We start from the raw sequence: 21,275 nt of genomic DNA on the forward strand, positions 1-21,275 counted from the left end.
AGGGGCGTGGCGGCATTTGATAAGTTGGAAATGGATTGCAACAGGATAGATAATGCCGTATTGGGTATCCGGCCGTCCATCCATCCAGTCTTTGATACCGCCACTTCCTTAGGTGCTGGGATATAAAGGTGAATGCTTGGAGCTCCAAAGTTAGCATTTGACATCTCCGGCCTGGAAAGCAGAGTAGGAATGTTTCGAAATGCTCTGTAGGCAGGTAAGCTGAGAAACTCTCCCTTATGTTCTCAGAGAGTCTCAGCACATCTCCATCAGGGAAGGGAAAGAGAGGAGCCCGCTGGTTGAGTTCAGTTGACAGGTAATCAGACTTCTCTGAACAGAGGAAGAAGCCTTGTTTCTCCCACCACCTGGGAGAAACACCTCCCATCTCCCGCGCCTGTTAACCCAGGCATCCAGCAGTGTTTCCAAAGCTCCACTTTGCAAAGTGCTGCTCTGGGCAAAGCGGTCTTGGTCTCCCAGACCTGAGGAGCTTCCTGGAAGAGTCTCCCCATAGAGTGATGGCACAGAACAGAGTTTTAGACAAGTCCTCCCAGCAGTGGCTTGTCCAGGGGAGGGCCCAGGAAGAACACAGGGGCAGTGGTACTCACCCAGCAATGGGGTCCCCAGGGCTCGGGTACGAGAATGTGGAGGGTGCCATTCTAAACATCCCTGCTGGTGTCTAGGGCTGCTTTGCTGCTCTGGACCCTGCAAGTCCAAGGTGGATCCTTCTTTGGGCGCTGGGGGCAGGCTCTGCATTTGCTTGTCAATGGCCATCTCCTCCCTACGTCTTCCCGCCGTCTTTCCTCTGCGTGGCTCTCTGTACAGACATCCCCTTTTCTCAAGGACACCGGTCATACTGGTTTAGGGCCCACCTTCATGAGCTCACTGGAACTTGATACCTCTGTAAAGAGCCCATCTCCGAACACAGCCATGTTTTGAGGTCCTGGGTGCTAGGACACCAAAGTATCTCTTTGTGGGGGGTACCTAAGTCAACTCATAGGAACATTTGCAAACAGAACAAAATGAGAACAAATAACAAGATGTTTGGAAGGAGGTGAAAGGGTTTGCATCCGTCGGGGCTTGGGACTGAAGAGAAGAGAAGCTGGTGACTGCTGGTGACCGGGCGCATGGGGGTCACTGTCAAAAATAGGAAAACACGGGGTGCCTGCGTGGCTCAGTGGGTTAAAGCCTCTGCCTTCGGCTCAGGTCATGATCCCAGGGTCCTGGGATCGAGCCCCGCATCGGGCTCTCTGCTCCGCAGGGAGCCTGCTTCCTCCTCTCTCTCTGCCTGCCTCTCTGCCTGCCTCTCTGCCTAGTTGTGATTTCTCTCTGTCAAATAAATAAAATATTTAAAAAAAAAATAGGAAAACACGAATCTGGGCAGTGGGGATGAAAATGAATTGATCTTTTTTGAAGCTCTTAAAATGTTGTGCAGCACATCACAGATGCTTTATGGGTGTGGAACTAGTAAGTAAGACTGATGAGGAACAAACGGTGTGATATTGAGTGTTTCTCCTGGAGATAGTGCTCGAGGCATTGACTCTGGGGGTTCAGTCACACTCCTGCTCCTCGAGACTAGGACTCTCTCCTGCACTGGGTCAGTCCTGTTACCCAGGGGGAAGGGGGTGGAGAGACCTTAGTGAGACCACCCTGCTGGCCATCGCTGAGAAGAGAGGCAGGCCCGGTAGAGGCAAGGGAGTGGGACAGGTTGTAGGAGCTCTGAGCTTCCAGAATAGGAAGAGGGAGGGCAGAACCTTCCCAAACCTAGGAGTAGATTCTTAAAGCCCCCCAGGTGATTGTGATGCATCCCACTTCCTCTCCTACAAACAAAATCCAGCCATGGGTGAAATTCACCCGTCCCACAGCAAGGCTGCTGTATGAATAATTTTAGCTAACGTTAACATAAGTCTGCTGTTGCAGTTACTGCGAGATTCATCACAAAAGTACCTCTTACCCTTCATCCAGCATAACCTGTCACCACCGTACCCGTCTTGGCCATTTTTGGGTCATCTGTGAGCCTGACACATGACTTTGCAGAGAGAAGGGGCAGGGGTCCTTTGCACATCAAGTACGATCCGACGCTGCCGGCAGGAATGAGAATCGTTAGGGACAGATTTACAAAACGCGGAAACACCTCTTAGTGACCCACAGAAAACAGATTGAAATTTTCTTACTAAAATTGTCTCTCCTACGATCTGCTCAGCCCAGTGGATCTGGACCCTGACTGTACATAGGAATCACTTGGAGAACTTTTTTTTTTTTTTTAAGATTTTTTATTTCTTTATTGGACAGAGAGACAGAGATCACAAGTAAGCAGAGCAGCAGGCCGGGGGCGGGGGGGACGCAGGCTTCCCCCCGAGCAGGGAGCCCGATGCGGGACTTGATCCCAGACCCTGAGATCATGACCTGAGCCAAAGGGAGACACTTAGCCCACTGAGCCACCCAGGTGCCCCACATGGAGAACTTTTATGATACTCCAGTGCCTGGGTTCCATCCCATAGAGATTCTGACTGAGATGGTTTGGTGTAGGCTTCCATCACTGCTAGCCCTTGATGCCCTGGGAATTTCACTGCTGAGGCATGTAGACCACGTATCCATGACGTGAGGGGTCCAGACATGCCCACAACATTAACTCTTCATTTTCCATGCATGTGGGCTGCTCCCACCGGCTGCCTCCAGGTGTAGCCCTGTGTGGTACCTCTCTCCAAATGTCCCCTTTTTATAAGAACGTCCGTCCTCTGGGATGAGGGTCCTCCCTAATGACCTCTCTTTCACATGATTACCTCCATGAAGACCTTATTTCTGAATACAGTCATGTACTGAGGTTAGGACTCCAAGACATGAATTTGGAGCGGGGGTAAGCGGGGCACTATTCAACCTTAATCAGCATTCAGTGATTTGGTGTTGATTATATGATAGCGTTTATCTTGGAATCTGATACTCGGTAGGCATTTAACAAGTGGGATGGACGGATGATAACTGTCCTCTAGCACCAGGGGTATTGTGTGTACCAGTCGCTAATCCGTGCACAAAACATACACCCTGATTGTTTACATCCTCTTCCAAGTGGAAAACCAGAGCTTTCCCAACTAACTAACCTCCAAATAAAAGTCATGTTCTTATGAAATGAAGAAAAGGGAAGTATTATTTCCTCTTTTTTTCTCTTTATGAGGATATAACAATTTTGTATGTAGTTGTAATCACACTGTACAATGTAATGTTTTTTTAAAAAAGATTATTTTAGAGACAGAGAGAGAGTGCAAGTGGGAGAGGGAAAGACAGTGTCAAGCCGACTCTGTGCTGAGCAGGGAGCCCAACACAGGGCTCGATCTCACGACCCTGAGATCATGACCTGAGCTGAAACCAAGAGTCCGACTGAGCCACCTAAGCGCCCCTCCTTTCTCATCTTAGTACGGTATCCTAAGCATTCTATGAGGTTAATGGGATGTAACTGAAAGAATAGTAATGAACATTTTTAAGGCTAAGACTTATTCCAAGCACTGACCTGTATGAATTCATTTAATCTTCCAAATGACCCTGTGTGGGACATACTATTACTGTGCCCATTTTATAGATGCACATTGTGACAGGTTAAATAATTTGTTTAAGGTCACTCAGCTACTGAGCAGTGGAGCCAAGATTTTAACCATGCAGGCATATTGACGCCAGACTCCATGCTTGCTACTGGCCTCACCACGGGCCTTGGAGCTAGACGGACCTATGAGGCCCCTGTCACCTTGAGCTAGTTGCCTGACCTCTTTGTTTCCTCCTTCCTAAAATGGGTACCAATCTCTTGGCACATAGTAAATGCTCAATAAATACCTGGTTAGTATTGCATTTATTAATTTTTTAAAAGATTTTATTTATTTATTTGACAGACAGAGATCACAAGTAGGCAGAGAGGCAGGCAGAGAGAGAGAGGAGGAAGCAGGCTCCCTGCTGAGCAGAGAGCCCCATGCAGGACTCGATCTGAGGACCCTGGGATCATGACCTGAGCCAAAGGCAGAGGCTTAACCCACTGAGCTACCCAGGTGCCCCTAGTATTGCATTTAAATAAACACCATACCATACCTCATTAACTTTTTACCTTCAAACTCAAAACTTGTCTTCTCACCTCCTCTCTGCACCTGAAATTTTAAAGCCCAAAAAGATGTGGACATGCTTCCCCTCTCCTTCCCCAAGTGAGAACACAGCACCGTATAATGACATGGTGTGGACAGAGCACTCCCAGCTGAATGTTTACATCCGCCTGGAACAGCCGACCCCAGCCACTTCTCCCCCAGTGCCATTATCACACCATCTTACCTGAGTAGGGCCCTTTCAAGATGGCTCCCGCCGTCCACTTGTCCACTTGGCCATGGGGAACTTGTCAGGCACAGGGACGGCTCCCTTGGCACTTCCTCATACCTGTAGGTGAGGACCTCCCAGGGGCAGAGGGTTGGGCCTGGAGTGTCTACACATCAGTCAGCTTCTGATCGAGGAGTGAGAAGCTGGTCTCCCCCCTGCTGGCAAGTACACCCACAGGTGGTGATCCGGAAGCCCCCTCACCTGGCTTGGGTGTACAGAAAGGCTCCTCTTCCTTCTAATGGCCGGAGAAGGGGAATAGCCACAGTGTTCACTTCTTTCAGATCCTTCAAAGAAATCTCTTCTTACATAAGCTGAAGGTGGGGTTGGAGTAATTAATGGTCACACCACCACTTTTGGCCCCTTCATAGCTAGTCCTTTGGGATTTACCTGGCGCCTCACTGGGGAATGGAGGCATACCACTGTCCTGCACTCGGGGCCCCAGTCACAGCTCTTGAGACACTAGGAGAATGTCCATCTCATATCCTGTTATACTCTTGGCCATAGAGTAATTGAAGAGTTTCCTTATTGTGGAACTTGAGGTTGGTTCAACTGTTTGCTGTTTGAAATATTGCTGTGGTGAACGTCCATCCCCTGCCTCTCCCGCCCCCCAAGGAAGCTGCAGATTTCCTAGATTACATTTGCATCTGGATTTGCAGACTAGACCTAGCAGGACAGCCCTCCAGTCCCCTCTTCCTCCCAACAAGTTATGAGAGCTTGCATCAGTGCCTAGTAACAAAATGCCACCAAATAAAAAAATGCTGTTTTATCTGTTGAAAGCCTCTCAGTAACGGATTTCTTTGAAATTGAACAAAACCTTTCAAAGATAAAACCGCACAGTGTATTGCCCAGAGGAGATGGCGGGCAGGGGGCCCACCCCAATTTTTAAGCCATGGAATGCCAAGTATGCTTGTTGATAGTGTTCCACGATGTACCCTACAAGGACCAAGACTGAAGTTCTCAACCCTTTGCAAGCTGGAGGACTGCCTTAGTTAATGACAGGCACCCAAGATGTGCGTAATCTTGGATCTTGTTTATTCACCAAAGAAGCAGGAGTCTTTTATTTCCAAAGACACATGTTTTGTATCTTTGGTGGGACTTTCCCCCATGGCTTTGACCCCTCAACTACCATCCGTGCCTACTCTTCTTCTTTTTTTTTCTAAGATTTTGTTTATTTATTTGAGAGAGAGAGAGAGAGAGAAGAGAGCAAGCAGGGGCTAGGGGCAGAGCAAGAAGGAGAAAGATTCTCAAGCAGACTTTGTGCTGAGCACAGAGCCCCAAGCGGGACTCGATCCTACGACCCTGAGATCATGACCTGAGCCAAAACCCAGAGTCAGCCACTGAACCAGCTGCACCAGCCACGCCTCTCCATGCCTTCATTTTCCATCTCTGGGTCCTTACCTTCCTCCCAGCTCCCAGAGATCCTGACAATTTAGAACGTGGGTTTGGTCCCAAGTGTGCAGATGGACACCTTGGCAGCGTTTGAGCCCAAGGGGCCCCCAGAAATCATGTCGTTCTTGGTTTCTTTTGTTTTACAGCAGAGACCATTGATGAGGGACAGAGTTGGGACCTGTGCCTTGTCCTGGGTCACCCCGCCCCCGCACCCCCTCCCCACTCTCAATGCCCAGCATCCCTAAATCAGTCACAGCCGCTGTCCCCAGTTGATGCTGGGCCTCTTGTCAGGGTAGATGTTTGGCTTTTCCCACAGTTCTGAATGCTCTCTGTCTGGCAGCACAGCGTGGGTCAAAGCGACTAGAACAAAACCCGTAAACGATGGGGTTGCTCTTCTCTTTAAATTGGATTGAGAGGTCGTTGACAAAATCCTTTCCAGCCGCCTCATTGCCTTGGCAGAGCCACTGATCCAGCAGACTCTGCAAACCCGAAGCAATTATGCGCGTTTTAATAACAGGGAACGGACCCAGGCAGCGTTTGCTGTAGATGGTATCTGACGGGAGGCAGCCCAGCAGGCCACCACCTGCCCTCCTACCCCGATCCGTTCAAGCGCCAACAAGATCTGTGCAACAGATCGGTAAGCCCTCAGGTTTGTTCTTGGAGGGAAAGGCAGAGAGTTCTGGCTGTCGGAAATACTCGGTCGGCCCTCTTCATCCCTGAGACCACGTTTGGAGAATGAGGAAGCAGTGCTGTTTGGTAAAACTAGAAAACTTTCCCTGGCACCGGAACTCGCTATTTTTAACTCTGGTGAGAGGGACTTCCTTCAGCTTTGTGGTCACTAGCTGCCAGTCCAAAATAGAGGGCCCCTTCTTGAAACAGGCTGGGAGAGGGCTCTCGAGATGCAGCTTTCTAGGCGTTTCAAGGAAGGGGAAGGAATTTCAAGGGTGGGTTTTGCTGGGAGGGAAACCACCTGTTCTGTAAATGTAAGTATTCTGCATCTCCCATGTCCCCTGCACCCTCTCTCCTTCCCCACCCCACCCCCTGTCTGCACACGTGATCACCTCACCTCTACTAAGGGGGTTGGGGTGCCCCATGAGGGGAACAGATACACAAACTCCAGGGAAGTTAAACTTAAGCAATACCAGGTGAATTTGATTAGGATTTTTCAAAGGATTTGATCTTTTCTTTGTCTTGAAATGCTACATGGTTTTGCCTAAAACACATAAAGATCTGACTTTGTCTGCGAGGATAGAACTTAACTTCCTCAGGTTGTACTATCTTACTTGCTCTAGACTCAATTTGTGTATCCAGCAAGGTGACCTTCTGCTGGCCCACCTCCTCACTCTGCTTGTGCGTCCCTGGGAACCACAGCAGGTGATACCACATGGTCACAGGGAGCAAACCCTCCACCCAACCCCCAGCACACACCCAAACTTGTCCCTTTTCCCCTCTCCCACCTCCTCCTTTCCTCTGCCCGCAGGCTCAGCTCTCTACAGCCCTCCCCTTGTCAGGCATTTATTTCTGGCTGGTACTGCTCTTGCTGATTTTCGGTGGAACGTGTCTTGCCTTGCCCTTGGCTGAGGTAGACCAGGACCACATGTATCCTGTGTTTCTGAATGCCAGACACAATAATGAGATGTAAACTGCTGTCCCCATGACAAATTGATGGTGTCCCCTGCAGTCATCATTCCACGGCCTTGAAAATGTCTTCTTTAAGAAACTTGGCCAGAGAACTCCCAACTTAGGATGGGCCAACTTAGTGGTTTTTTGACTTTATGGGGGGTACAAACGAGACATGTGTTCAGTAGAAACGGCACTTGGGAGTTTGGATTGGGATCTTTTTCCCAGGCTAGCGATCCCCAGTACAATCCTCTCTCCCGATGCCAGCCAGTGGCCCCGGCTCCCAGGCAGCCACACAACCACAGAGCATCAGCAGCCAACACACCGACAACCCTTCCACACCCACACAGCCGTTCTGCTTCCCCTTGTCAGTACAGTGCTCAGTCAGTGACGTGAGATCTTCAACACTTTCTTATCAAATAGGCTTCGTATGAGATGCTCTTGCCCAACTATAGGCTAACATAATTATTCTCTCTCTCTCTCCCACTTTTTTTATTTTTAAGATTTATTTGAGAGAGTGAGTATGTGGGAGGGAGGGGCAAGGGAGAAGGAGAGAAGCTTAAGCAGACTCGCTGCTCAGCGTGGGGCTGGATCCCACAATCCAGAGATCACAACATGAGCCGAAACCGAGTCTGAAACTTAACTGAGCCACCCAGACTCCCCACCAGTGTAAGTGTTCTGAGCACGTTCAAGGTCTGCTAGGCTAAGCTATGATGTTTGGTAGGTTAGCCATAGTAACACATTTTCAATGTAGGATATTTTCAACTGCCAATGGGTTTATTGGTATATAACCCTGTGTGTAAGTCAAGGAAGATCTGTATTCTGATTTGATAGTCTAATTTGATGTTTTATTAACTTATTTCTACTTTGGGGGCAAGTCAAAATAATATATTTGTGGTCAGACACATATGAGCCAAAGGGCAGAAATGCCGGCTTTCTAGCACTTAGTAATTATTTCCCTAGGAACAACATAAGAGGAGTTTATTAATCACTAAATTATACAGTCCCTCATTAGATCCACTCTAATTGTTTGACTTAAAGGCTTCTGTTCTCATTATCATTCAGTGCTTTATTGACTATAATGCCTTTGAATTTCACTAGTGAGTTAGAATTTCACTCAGACTTCCCGCTGATGTGGGTGTTGGGGTGTCGTTACCCACATGCACGGTTGAGAGTGGAAATTGATAAAACTTCCAGAACCATGTTCGGCAGCATCTATTACTCATTGATCAGGCAATCTCCCTTTAAGGATCCTACAGATATCATAGCACAGTGTGTTTGAAATCAATACAAATTGCAGATGACTTACATGCCCTTCTGTAGGGACTGCTTGGATATGTTTTAGTACTTTGACTTAGTACAATTAAAACCATTAAAAAAAAGGAGAGACATGGGGCGCCTGGGAGGCTCAGTGGGTTAAAACCTCTGCCTTCAGCTTGGGTCATGATCCCAGGGTCCCAGCGGGGAGCCTGCTTCCTCCTCTCTCTCTCTCTGCCTGCCTCTCTGCCTACTTGTGATCTCTCTCTTTCTGTCAAACAAATAAATAAATAATCTTAAAAAAAAAGGGGGGGGGGAGACTAATGGCCTTAAAAGATATCTGTAAGATATTATTTTTATTTTTATTTTATTTTTTTAAAGATTTTATTTATTTACTTGACAGATTACAAGTAGGCAGAGAAGCAGGCAGAGAGAGAGGGGGAAGCAGGCTCCCAGCTGAGCAGAGAGCCTGATGCAGGGCTCGATCCCAGGACCCTGAGATCATGACCTGAGCCAAAGGCAGAGACTAACCCACTGAGCCACCCAGGCACCCCTAGATATTATTTTTTAAAAGATTTTATTTGTTTATTTGAGAGAAAAAGAGCACGAGCAGGGAGAGGGGCAGAGGGAGAAGCAGACACCCCATTGAGCAGGGAGCCCGATATAGGATCCCGAGATCATGACCTGAGGCAAAGACCGCAGCTTAACTGACTGAGCCACCCAGGTGCCCTCCATAGGATATTATTAAATAAAACAAGTTGTGGGGCCACCGGGGTATCTCAGTCTGTTAAGTGTCTAACTCTTGATTTCAGCTCAGATCTTGATCTCAAGTTGAGATCAAACCCCACATTGGGCTCCACACTGGATGGGGATTCTGCTTAAAATTCTCTCTCCCTCTTTCTCTGCTCCTCTTCCACTTAAAAAATAAATAAAAGGTATAGACTGCTATGATTTGGGGCTAAAAAATTGTCTCAGTCTCGGTTCCTATGACTAAGGAGTCAGGAAGGACATGCCCCAGATTGTAACCAGTAAGCTCTGGAGGAGGAGATGGGCTGAGAGATTGAGAGAAAGATTTTCACATCTCTTGTGGCTTTTTTTTTTTTTTTTTTTTTTTTTTTAATTTATTTGACAGAGAGAGATCACAAGTAGAGAGGCAGGCAGAGAGAGAGGGAAGCAGGCTCCCTGCTGAGCAGAGAGCCCGATGCGGGACTCGATCCCAGGACCCTGGGATCATGACCCGAGCCGAAGGCAGCGGCTTAACCCACTGAGCCACCCAGGCGCCCAAGCTTTTTAAAAAAACATTTTGGGGACACCTGGGTGGCTCAGTTGGTTGGGCAACTGCCTTTGGTGCAGGTCATGATCTCAGGGTCCTGGGATCAAGCCCTGCATCAGGATCCCTACTCAGCAGGGAGCCTGCTTCTTCCTCTTCCTCTCTCCCTCCTTGTGTTCCCTCTCTTGTTGTCTGTCAAATAAAAAATTTTAAAAAATAAATTTTAAAAAACTGTTTGAATAACAATACTTCTTAACTTACAGTGGGGTTATGCCCTCATCAACCCATTGTAAGTTAAAAAAACAAAACAAACATAAGTTAAAGATAAATTTAAGCTGAAAATGCATTACTGGGTGCCTGGGTGGCTCAGTCAGTTGGGCATCTGCCCTCAACTCACGTCATGATCTCAGGGGCCTGGGATCAAGTCCCACATCAGGCTCCCTGCTCAGTGAGGAGTCTGCTTCTCCCTCTGTCCCTCCCCTCCCTTGTGCACATGCTTGTGTATGCTCTGTCTCACAAAAACAAAATCTTAAAAAAAGAAAAAGTGGGAGAGAGAGAACACTTTTATTAGCCTGTAGTTGGGCAAGAGCGTCTCACACGAAGCCTATTTTTTAAGAAAGTGTTGAAGATCTCATTTCACTGATTGAGCACCATACCGACAGTGGGGAGCAGAACGGCTGTGTGGGTGTGGAAGGGTTGTCGGTGTGTTGGCTGCTGACCATTGTGGTTGTGTGGCTGCCTGGGAGCCGGGGCCGCTGGCCGGCATCGGGAGAGAGGATTGTACTGGGGATCGCTAGCCTGGGAAAAAGATTCCAATCCAAACTCCAAAGTGGCGTTTCTACTGAACATGTATCACTTTTGTACCCCTGTAAAGTCGAAAAAACATGGACCTTTTTTTGTTGTTGTTAAATCATCAATCAGGAGCCATCTGGATTTTTTATTTTGTGAGTATTTTGATATTTTTTTCAAATTAAAGTCGTGGAATAACTCATCCAAACATTTGGATGGTATTTAGGCCTAACCAACTTCCAGGGGCACCCGGGTGTCTCAGTCGGTTAAGTGTCTGCCTTTGGCTCAGGTCATGGTCCCAGGGTCCTGGGATCCAGCCCCGAGTCAGGCTCCCCGCTCAGCGGGGAGTCTGCTTCTCCTTCTCCCTCTGCCCCTCCCCCACTCATAGTCTCTCACTCTCTTTCAAATAAATAAATAAAATCTTTTTTTTTTAAAGTCCTAACCAACAACAACAAAAAGGCCTAACCAGCTTCCATGTATTGGCCCTTGGAACCAAGTGGTGTGTCTTCAGCCCACACGTAATTATGCAGCACGGGAAGACGGGAGGGTGAACTGCGGCGTTAGGGAGTGTGCGGCTGGTCTTGCAGCCCTGCACGAGTCTGTGGCCCGGCATCCTGTGCGTCCTCCACCTGGGATCTGTGAGTGTTAGGAATCTGGGCGGAAACCCCCTCCCTCTCCAGGACAGCCTCTGCCCCTGCATGTGCAAACCATAACCTCCCAGGAAACACTTGACGATATTTCGGAGCAGTAATCAACCACACTTCATGCTCCAGGGGAAAACCCCTCCCTCCTTCGCCTTTGAAACTGTAGCGAGGGTATGAAGTGACACCTGCACACGCCCAGCCTCCAAGCCCCAGGGGCAGCCCCTCCAGGCTTTGACCCCCACTTCAACTCCCAGAATAGCAGGTCTTCCTCGCAGTTGGAGAGAACCCCCTTTGAACCAAGTGTACACAAACCCACAGATTCACTCTCACCCCAGCAAAGCAGTGCAGCCTTTATTCCAAATTCCCATTCTTCTGCATGTCGTTCTTTCATCCTCGATGAAACTTTCCCTGTTCCCTGAGGTCTCACTTGAATTCCTGCCCACCTTTGTGCTCCCCTGGCATTCTCTCTGTGCCTTTCTAACACATTACTCATTCCTTGTGGTGTCAATATTTATGCTCACGTCTTTGTTCCATTACCGGCTTGTAAGCTTGAAGCAGTGAGGGTATGGATTCTTTGTCTCCATATTCCAAGCCTTATGGTGGTCTCAGACACTGTGTCAGTGCTTGGTAAGCATATCCTCAGTTAAATACGTTTCGAAAGGCCAGTTTCTGGAATATACTTTCAAGTAAATAGATATGCCCAACTTTTCTATATATAGTGTACTTCAGTAAAAGTGTAAATAGCTAACTGTAGTAATCATAATTAATTTGTAGAAAAAAGAATTAAGTATAAATTGCTTTAGAAAAATACAACAGGAACCTCATAGTCTAGCCCTAATGAGTATAAGCAGATGACAGATAAATGCGTTTAGGAGAGTTACACGGATACCTGCTGTGTGTTGGGAATTTATACCACTGAAAGTGGCTTGAGTTTCGCTGGCTGTGTGACAGCAGAGAGTCTAGAACAGTCTAAATCCATGCTATAGAGGATCTGTTACTATTGCACACCCACCTCTTAAAATCATATTTTCAAAGCCATTTGCTAAAATATTGTCTTAAAGCAGAGAGATCAAGATTTAGCATTGGTGGTTCTCCCAAAGAAGCTACTTAAGGAATTTGCTTGTACTGGTACCTCAAGTGGGCAAGCATTTGCGTGGAAGGTAGCTCTTTTCTGACTCCTTGGGTAGAATTCAGGTTTTTGCCCCCAAGTGAGCCGTGATAACTTGGTTTTGGTCTTCATGGTGGTTTCCAGCCAGACTCAGGTGAAAATCAGGTTAACCAACCTGCTGAGTGCTTTCCCACCCAGTTATCTTTTCCCTACTTTACAAAATAACAAAGATGGAACTCTTTATTAATTAGCTAAGCATAGACATTTAAAGATGGAACTAGACAGTCCAGAAGAGCATGTTTTGTAGAAGACTAGCTCCTAGGTACCGGTTAGCACCCTCCCCATCAATCTGTCAGCGTCTTCCGCCTCTCAGTCCATCCCCACATGGGATGCACATTCATCTCTGAGGAGAAATTTTTCCCCACAGTGCGTTCTTGACCTTGGGGTTTCTGCTGCTGTGTGAAATCTGTGTGAAATGTCCAGAGCCCTATGTGAGCCCTGTGTGAAATCTCCAGAGGTGGCTTCTCGTCACCTGGTGCCTTCGGCTCCGGAAGCAGAAATGGGACCTGGCAACCAGTTTATAAGCTAACTGAAGTACAGAACGAGTGTAACCTAGCCAACTTTCTGCTCAGAGAATTCTTAGAGAAGTTAACATCTTTGCCCAAGTATAAGGTAATTCCCCCCCTATTCACAATGAGAAGGCTTTACAAAAGAGAGATTTTCTTTAGCCTCCTGGGATATATAAAACGTTGGTGTTCAACTTTGTGGTCCCTTCAGATTTCCTGAGGAGATTAAGAAAAAAAATTTATTGTGGTAAAATACACATAATATTTACCATCTTGATCATTTTTAAGTATAGGGTTCTGTGGCATTAAGTTCATTCACGCTGAGCAAACATCACCAGCATTCATCTCTAGAACTTTCTTCCTCAACTGAAACTCTATACCCATTAAATAGTAATTCTCCCTTCTCCACTCACCGCCCCCCAGTAATCACTATTTTACTTTCTGTCTTTTGAATTTGATTCCTCTAAGTACCCCCCAAATAACTGGACTCATACAATATTTGTCCCTTTGTGACTGGCTTATTTCACCTCCCATAATGTCCTCAAGGTCAGTCCATGTTGTAGCCTGGGTCAGAATTTCCTTCCTTTTTAAGGCTGGGTCATATTGGACATTTGTTTAATCCATTCAACTGTCAACGGTCCTTTGGGTTGTTTCCATCTTTTTTCTTATCTAGACCTTTCTTTTTTGGCACACAGATCCAACCATACTTAGAAGCTGCTCTTTCCCGCAAAACCAATGGTTTATACTTGAACTTCATTCGTAATTAAAACAAGGCCTTTACACAGAAATCTTTTTCGTCATTTGTAAATGGTAGTTCTTCACTTCTGAGAAGTACTTGGAGTAGTCAGTGAGCTAACCCTAAGCTTGACATACCTGGCAGATAGTATCCACTCTGTAGCAATAAGTCCTTGAGAAGTCTGGGAAGAATTAAGGAAGAAGAAAGCGGTAGAAGGAGGGGACTGGTTTCAGAGGTTGGCTTAGAGCAGGGGAGACTCGTATGTGATAGGAGCCCTTGGCTCATTTCCCGCGCTGTCCTGGCTTGTTCACAGCTAAGTCTGGTGCCACTCTGACCCACGACTGTCCTCCATGTTCCTGGATCCGTTTTAATGGGAGCAGCGAGATGTCCAGCTTGTGCAACTCAGCACCATTCATTCCTTCAGGCCCCAGTCCTAGGTCCCAAGGATGCCACAGGCTGGGCCTCCGTGCTCAAGTCATAGCTTGGTCCCTTGAACTCCCATTTCCTAGAACTGGGCTTACATTAGTTTTCCATCACCAGCACATCTCCTGAGGGCTGATACTGGCCCTGTCTGCCACCAGGGATCATCTGTCCACATTTCCTACTGGTATGTCATGTCCCTCTGATAGCCAGGTGGAGCCCACAGTCTCCTTTTGGAAATCCCTTGCATCAGCCGCTTTCAGAACCATCACAGAACTTGCCACGTCCTCTGTATCCTGGGCCTTGTCCATGAGGTGATCCTCTTCTTCCTGGCCCACCTCAGACCTCTCCTCAAGGTTGGTCTGATCCTGGAGGCAAGTCCTGTGCTGTAGCAAGAGGCCCCCTTGCAATGATTCTGGGTTCAGTTATATTGAACTAACACTTCTGAACACAGCACCAAAGCTCAGTGCTAGGCAGCGGTAAGATATGTCCCTTCCTGGTAAGTGCCATTAAAAACATATGCGCAGGACCATAGTTCAAGAATAAAGGTTGGCCCTTGAAGATGAAAAGCTACCATCTCTTCAGAGATAGGAGAAAAGGAGAAGAATGGGGACAAATACACTCGCCCAGCCCCTTCTCGGGGTAAGAGACACAGATGGGTATGAGGCCTTCAGCTGGGTGGAAGAGGTTTGGAACAACACCGGAGAGAGCCTTAAGGAAGACAGTGGAAGAAAAACCAAGCGTGACCGAGGAGCAGTTGAGACCCAGCTGAGATCAGTTATGTGATCTTATGAATGTGAGAGTTTATCACTTCTTTTTCCCCAAGGAATAGTCAGCAGTTTAGAGCAAGACGGGGAAGGGAGGGCAGAGCTAAGGACTGGCCAGGGGCCCACAGCTGACGGACAAGTCTAGGGTGTTTATAAACACATGGCTAAGACACGGGACCATGACCGAATGGACAGGAATCCAGGCAAGGCCAGAACAGTGGAGCAGGGGTGAAGACCACAGAACCAGTGACTAAGAAGGTGAGGCCAATGAGTAGGATCAGAGGGCATGAGCAAGGCATGAGGAGAGCATCATGGAGGACGGCAGCTCCTCCCCTGCTCTGGAGACCACAGACTCCACACCGTATTTGTGTCTTCTTTCCTTCCTCCCTCCCACTCGCTGTCCTTTACACAGATATTATGTGTTATCTGTTTCCAGCGTGCTCATCACAGGACAATCTGGACAAGGGCCCTTGCCTGGCAGTCTAGAGTCTAGTGCGGAAGAGAGACACTCGAACCCCCCACAGCCAGTGTATCAGGCGTCCCGTGGGGTGCACGGACAGGATGCTGTGGGTACACCCCGATACTTGACCGACCCTGGGAGTTTGCAGAAGGCTTTTCAAGAGGAAGTGATGTCTGAGCTGGGACCTCAAAGATAAGAGTAGGTTAAGCAGACAGAAGGATTGGGGGGAGGGTAGCGCTGCAGGCTGACAACCTCTGTCCTCATCACCCACCTGGTAGGAGCTGGCTTTCGTATCCATCTTTTGGCTGGAATTGCCTTCAGATGTCACCACTCATCTCACCAAATCTTGTCCGGCAGGACCCACAGAGCTCCTGAACTTTCCCTGGTTTGATGTCGTCACTTTTTGCTTTTCTCCCTCCTCTCTGACCTCCCTTCTCTGCTTTGCCCCTCATGCCTTCCCTGCCCCCAAAACGTAGGTGTCAGTATGCTCCTCAAGGCTGTGATCCCACATCTTGCTCTCCAGCCATCTCTCTCTTCTTCTGTAATCCTGTCAACATCCATATTTTCTTCTCTGGCCCTGACCTCCCTCAAGGACCAGCACCATGTTGTCAGCACCCACGGACGTCTGGTGGTCTTATCCATCACTCTTCCAAAATCTCTTGGTTTCCTCTTCTTTGACCTTGTGACTGTATCTGTACAGTGGCTCCGGCTTTATTCCTACGTTTCCCAGATGAGTGGTTTGGGGTCTCATTAATCACCATGTCCGAGGCCATCTTGCTTTCCCCCACGCCCGCACCCCACAGTCACCTGGCCTGTGCAGGCTCCCTGACTGCCATGTTCCTGTGCTGCACACACAGCCAGGTGGCACTTACTGCTCTGCTTCTGGAGAGAGCTCCTGAGTGACCCTCCAACCCCACCCTGTTGTCTGTGAGCTGCAGCCCAGCTCCTTAGACGGCCTTCCAGACCTCAGTCTGGCCTCAGCATCTCCCTCTATCACCTCTTATGGCCTTTGCTTTGGACAAAGTGCCCTACAGGCGCCATATTGCCACTTCTTGCCGGCTCACCTGGGCCTTTGGCTCAGTGCCTGCCTTCAAGTGCCCACTGCCAGATCCTCAGCAAAGCTCATCTCAAACATCTCTGGTTCCAAGAAACCCCCTGTGGTTTTTCTCTGTCAAAGGAAACGTCTCCTCTCTGTGTCTACACCTCCCTATTGAAACTCCACACTATCTGCTTTGTATTGTAGTTAGTTGTGTGTGTCTCTGCTTCCCCAGCATATGAGGGCAGGCCTTGAGGTCAAGGGTTCAGAGTTCTTAATCTTTGTATATAGGTTCCGACACGGGGAACTGGTACATACTGGATGCTCCGGCAATAGGCGTGGAGTAAAGGCATGAGTGTGGTTTCATTCATTCAATTGGGGGGCATTTTTTTTAAAAATGCAAAAAGAAGTCTCTTCTGACTTCACTCTTAGAAAACTTAATCTAAGAAGTAGTATAACGATCAGAGCAAGAACAGAGATCAGAGACATTATTCTATTATGCTGTCTCCACCGACCTTCACAGGTCATCCCGAGTCACGTCATGTCCCTCATCTCTGTCATGGGGATGATTCTGGCCAGACATGGTCTTTGGCAAAAACGTTCTCCGGGTCGTGAGATGAGACGTCACCTATGCCATGGAACGTAGTCTCGTGTGAAAGGAAAGCTCATGGGGGAGTGGGGACCTCCGTCGTCCCACGGAGCCTGTCAAGTTTCCACCTTTGTGTCTGTCAACACCAGCTGAAGGGGCTGTTTCTGTTTGCTCCGTGTGCGTTTCCAATTCGGTGAGCAGCACCGTGACTTTGCTGACAGAAGCACGCGTGCCCGGTCCTGCCGCTGTTGCACAGATGTGGGAAGGCAGGTCCCTGCATGACCCGTCCAACAGTGGCCCTCCGCTTCGGGAGCTTCTGGGGTTAGCCTTTAAAAGTAAAAAAAAAAAAAAAAAAAAAGATTTTTGTTCTTTCAAAAACTTTTTTTTTTTAATTAATTTATTTATTTTTATTTGCTTATTTACAGCATAACAGTGTTCATTGTTTTGGCATCACACCCAGTGCTCCATGCAGTACGTGCCCTCCCTATTACCCACCACCTGGTTCCTCAACCTCCCACCCCACCCCACCCCCTCCCACCGCCCCTTCATAACCCTCTGGTTGTTTTTCAGAGTCCATAGTCTCTCATGGTTCATCTCCCCTTCCAGTTTCCCTCAACTCCCTCTCCTTTCAAAAACTTCTTATAACCCTGACTCCCTGTATGCACAGAGCGAGCAGGTTGCTTTTCATTCCAGTTAGGGCAATGGTGAGGAGAAAGACTCAAACAGAAACAAGAAATACTTAGATTCGTTGCTGGGGGGAGGAGGGGGTGGGGATCTGGCTGGTTAAACATTGGAATGCTTCTTGTGTGGAAAAAAAAAAAGTGAGGCTCCTAATTAGACAAATGTTTCTACAGTGCTGAGACATGGGGATTTATGAGCTCGGGGGGAGGGGGAGGGCTTCTAAGACGATGAAGAGAAAACACCGTTCAAAAGGCTCGACCCCAGGGAGTTAGTGCGACTTTCAGGGACAAACTGAGAAGGCAGAGCACCTTAGTGATGAGCCAGTCTGTGGCCACCTTGACTTACAAATGATGATCCAGAAAGCCAAGCTGGTACGTGAGGTCCTTCAGGTGACCAGGGCAGCTGGACGAAAACCCAGGGCTTGGGAGCCCATGCCTGGTGCTGCTTCTGGAACTCGATGGAGGGGGTCCTACAGACTGCTGACAGAGACCTTCACTGTCTGAAGATGGTGTTAACATAAACAAACATGTCCTGAGGATGGTCTCTGCTGACTTCATTGAAAACACACACACACACACACACAGCCTCCAGCAGGGTCACAGTAAATCCCTCCATGGAACCTATCCCAGAGCACAGCCTTGCTTGTAAAAACAGAAGCCCCAGGAGAAGGGCAAAAACGCAGTCATCTCTAGAGATATGGACACTGTCCAAAGAGATCAAAATATGTTTTTAAAAAATTTTATAGATACAGAAACGAATTACCACCTAGACTGACAGCAAGCCCAAACAAAGAGTAGATGGGGAATAAAATAAAAATCATCCCTCGTGTGAAGTAAAAGTAAAACGATAGCGCATTGTTTCATCCACTGGGGTCTGCTGCGTGCCAGGCACTGTCCTGGGCACGGAGGACCCAGCACAGGGAGCAAACAGACCAAAGTTCCTGCCTTCCAGGAGCTTCTGGTCCATTCCCTACCCCTTACAATACTGTTGAGATCCATCACCACCCACCCTGCCAGGCTCTGGTGGAAACTTAACTACATTGGAAAATTGATACTATCTCTGTTCGTGTCTGAGTATGAGTCTAATGAAGGTTGCTTTCTGGTTGACAGGGAGAAGAAAACAGCTTTCCAGACAGTACTGGAGATCCCCTTTCAGGTAAAGGATTGACTCTGCAGATGTCTGGCCTTCTCTGATAACTGGCATATCGGAATTGAAGATAATTTGCAAATATGTTTATCATTAACTTTAAAAGTCCGTATTACAGGTTAGAGGAACTTTCCAACCACAGGCCAAGGGGAACTGGAAGGAAATATTAACCAGATCTCACAAAAGCCTTCAAAGAGTACTTTCTCTGAGCTGACCCTACGTGAGGGGCTCAGCTGGGTTCTCAGTAGGAAAAGTTTAGGAGCAGGGAACAGAACAGAGCAGAGCCTCTTCTCTGAGAGTCCTGGGAGCCTTGGCACTGATGGAAAACTGCCAGCTAGAAGAAAGCCACGGGGCTGGGGCCAAGTAGTCCATGTGGGAAGGGCCAAGCCACTGCCCTCTCGGTGCAGGGGTGCTCAGTGAGCCAAAGATCCCCTCCCGCACCGGCCATATGCTTGACCTGGTCTCCTGATGGTGTGTTTAACAAGGGAAACACTAAGATCTTTCTCCTTCCCCACTTGTTACTGTAAGCTGGAAACTTTGGCAATCTTCAGATTTCTTTTTTTTTTTTTTTTTTAAATATTTTTTTATTTATTTGACAGAGAGAAATCACAACTAGGCAGAGAGGCAGGCAGAGAGAGAGGAGGAAGCAGACTCCCTGCGGAGCAGAGAGCCAGACGTGGGGCTCGATCCCAGGACCCTGGGATCATGACCTGAGCCGAAGGCAGAGGCTTTAACCCACTGAGCCACCCAGGCGCCCAATCTTCAGATTTCTAATTAATTCATCATGGAGAAAATCTGGAGTGAGCATTAAAATAAGCTACCAAAAAGAATAACTAAAAAACATAAAAACCTCCCTAATGTTTTCTGTACTTTAAGAAACACATATCAAAGGATCTGACTCATCAGGATTATGTATCTTTCTTTTTTAGGGGAAGGGTGGTGGACCCTAACACCTTCAAGATAATCTCTCCCTGATCCTACCTAGACTGTGCCCGTGTAACTCTGCTGAAAATCAGAACATGGGGTGTACAACACAACTTTCTTTATCCCCTTAGAAACATGATGTGAGCTGCACCTGGGTGACTCAGTCAGTTCACATTCCACTCTTAATCTCAGCTCAGGTCTCAATCTTAGGGTCATGAGTTCAGGCCCTATATTGGGCTTCACTTAAAAAAAAAAAGAAGGAAAGAAACATGATGTTAACAACAGTTATCTCTGGGTAGTGAGATTCTAGGTGATTTTTTTTTCATTCAGTAGATTTTTATGTATTAAGGACTTACTGTGTGGGTTCCAGAGCAAAAATACAGCTCTGGGAGGCAGAAGTTGGAATCCTGGTTTTAGTCCAGCCACTACCCTGCTGTGATTAGAGAAGTCAGAGGGGAAAGGGAGCTAGCTGAATTTGCAGTGGTGCCTTCCCACCAGGTTTCACGTGACAGGGCCAAGGTCAGTGTCCCATCTGGATACCCCACTGGAACTTGCCTTCCCTGGCAAGTTCCTCCCCACCGCTACCAGAGGCTGGGACCTCTGGCCAGGAATTATCCCCCTTCCACAAATGCTTCAATTAGAAGCACTAGCTGGGTAATGTGAGGTAGAGAAAGCAAAAGTTTGCATCCAAGCAGTCAGTTTTTGTTTTTTTTTCCACTCTCCTATATTTTTAAAATTTCTAACTTTAGTAGATATCAGAAAAAATCTCTCCCCCCAAGCTTTAACTTGTATATACAAAGTGTATATAACAAATGATCAGATGTAAACCCAAGATGTAAAGTAACCAAGGAAATCCACAAAAGGCTACTGAGTGACCTCGGTGGTAAGAACATGAATTCTTTTTCCCTGATGCTCATCTGAATTTTCAGATTTTCTGCAATTAGCACATATTTCTTTTCTAACTAAAAAAAAAAAAAAAATCTGTATTTAAACTTTTAAAAGACTAACACCCTATACACTAACGTGGGATGTGAGCTAAAATGAAAATGGATAAAGTATGTTATTTAGGAATATCTATAAACCTTTATAATTCAAGGTTGTTATTGACTAATGGATTAACTTTAACCAAATTTCAATTGTCTCTTAAAAAATTTTACCCGTGTCCAAATGAAATGGAAGACTTTTGCAGAGAATAAACTTTTCACGTGACCGCAGGTAAACTGATTGAGAGCAGGTGATGCTCTTGAAGTCAAAACCTTTCACACCCAACTTGCTGCTTTGCACATGAGAGTGAGTGTTCAGGTGTTTGGTTGGATTTTGTTTTTGTTTTTGTTTTTCATAAACAAAAGGATGAGAGACACAGACTTAGTGGCTTTGCTCTTGGATAAACTGGCAAAAGCTGATCCGCATATTTTGGTCTTTGAGTGAGAGTAACTCCTTAAGTAAGCTTTATTTTATCATTTTAGTTATAGACACGAATTTAGCACTTACCGTATACCAGGCCCTGTTCTAAGCACTTTAAAGAGCTGCTT

The 21,275-nt window shown here is 47.2% G+C and overlaps 1 protein-coding gene across 5 annotated transcripts in view; it reads left to right on the forward strand.

Annotated features, from left to right (window-relative positions):
• EDARADD (EDAR associated death domain) overlaps nt 1-21,275 on the forward strand; it is a 100,667-nt gene that overhangs the window by 67,345 nt on the left and 12,047 nt on the right. For all 5 annotated transcript variants that reach the window (XM_046027565.1, XM_046027564.1, XM_046027563.1 and 2 more), the window contains exon 5: nt 18,783-18,828. In XM_046027565.1, the coding sequence (XP_045883521.1) occupies nt 18,783-18,828 (46 nt within the window). The remainder of the gene's footprint in view (nt 1-18,782; nt 18,829-21,275) is intronic.

Source organism: Meles meles, chromosome 13, assembly GCF_922984935.1.
Source record: "Meles meles chromosome 13, mMelMel3.1 paternal haplotype, whole genome shotgun sequence".
NCBI lineage: Eukaryota > Metazoa > Chordata > Mammalia > Carnivora > Mustelidae > Meles > Meles meles.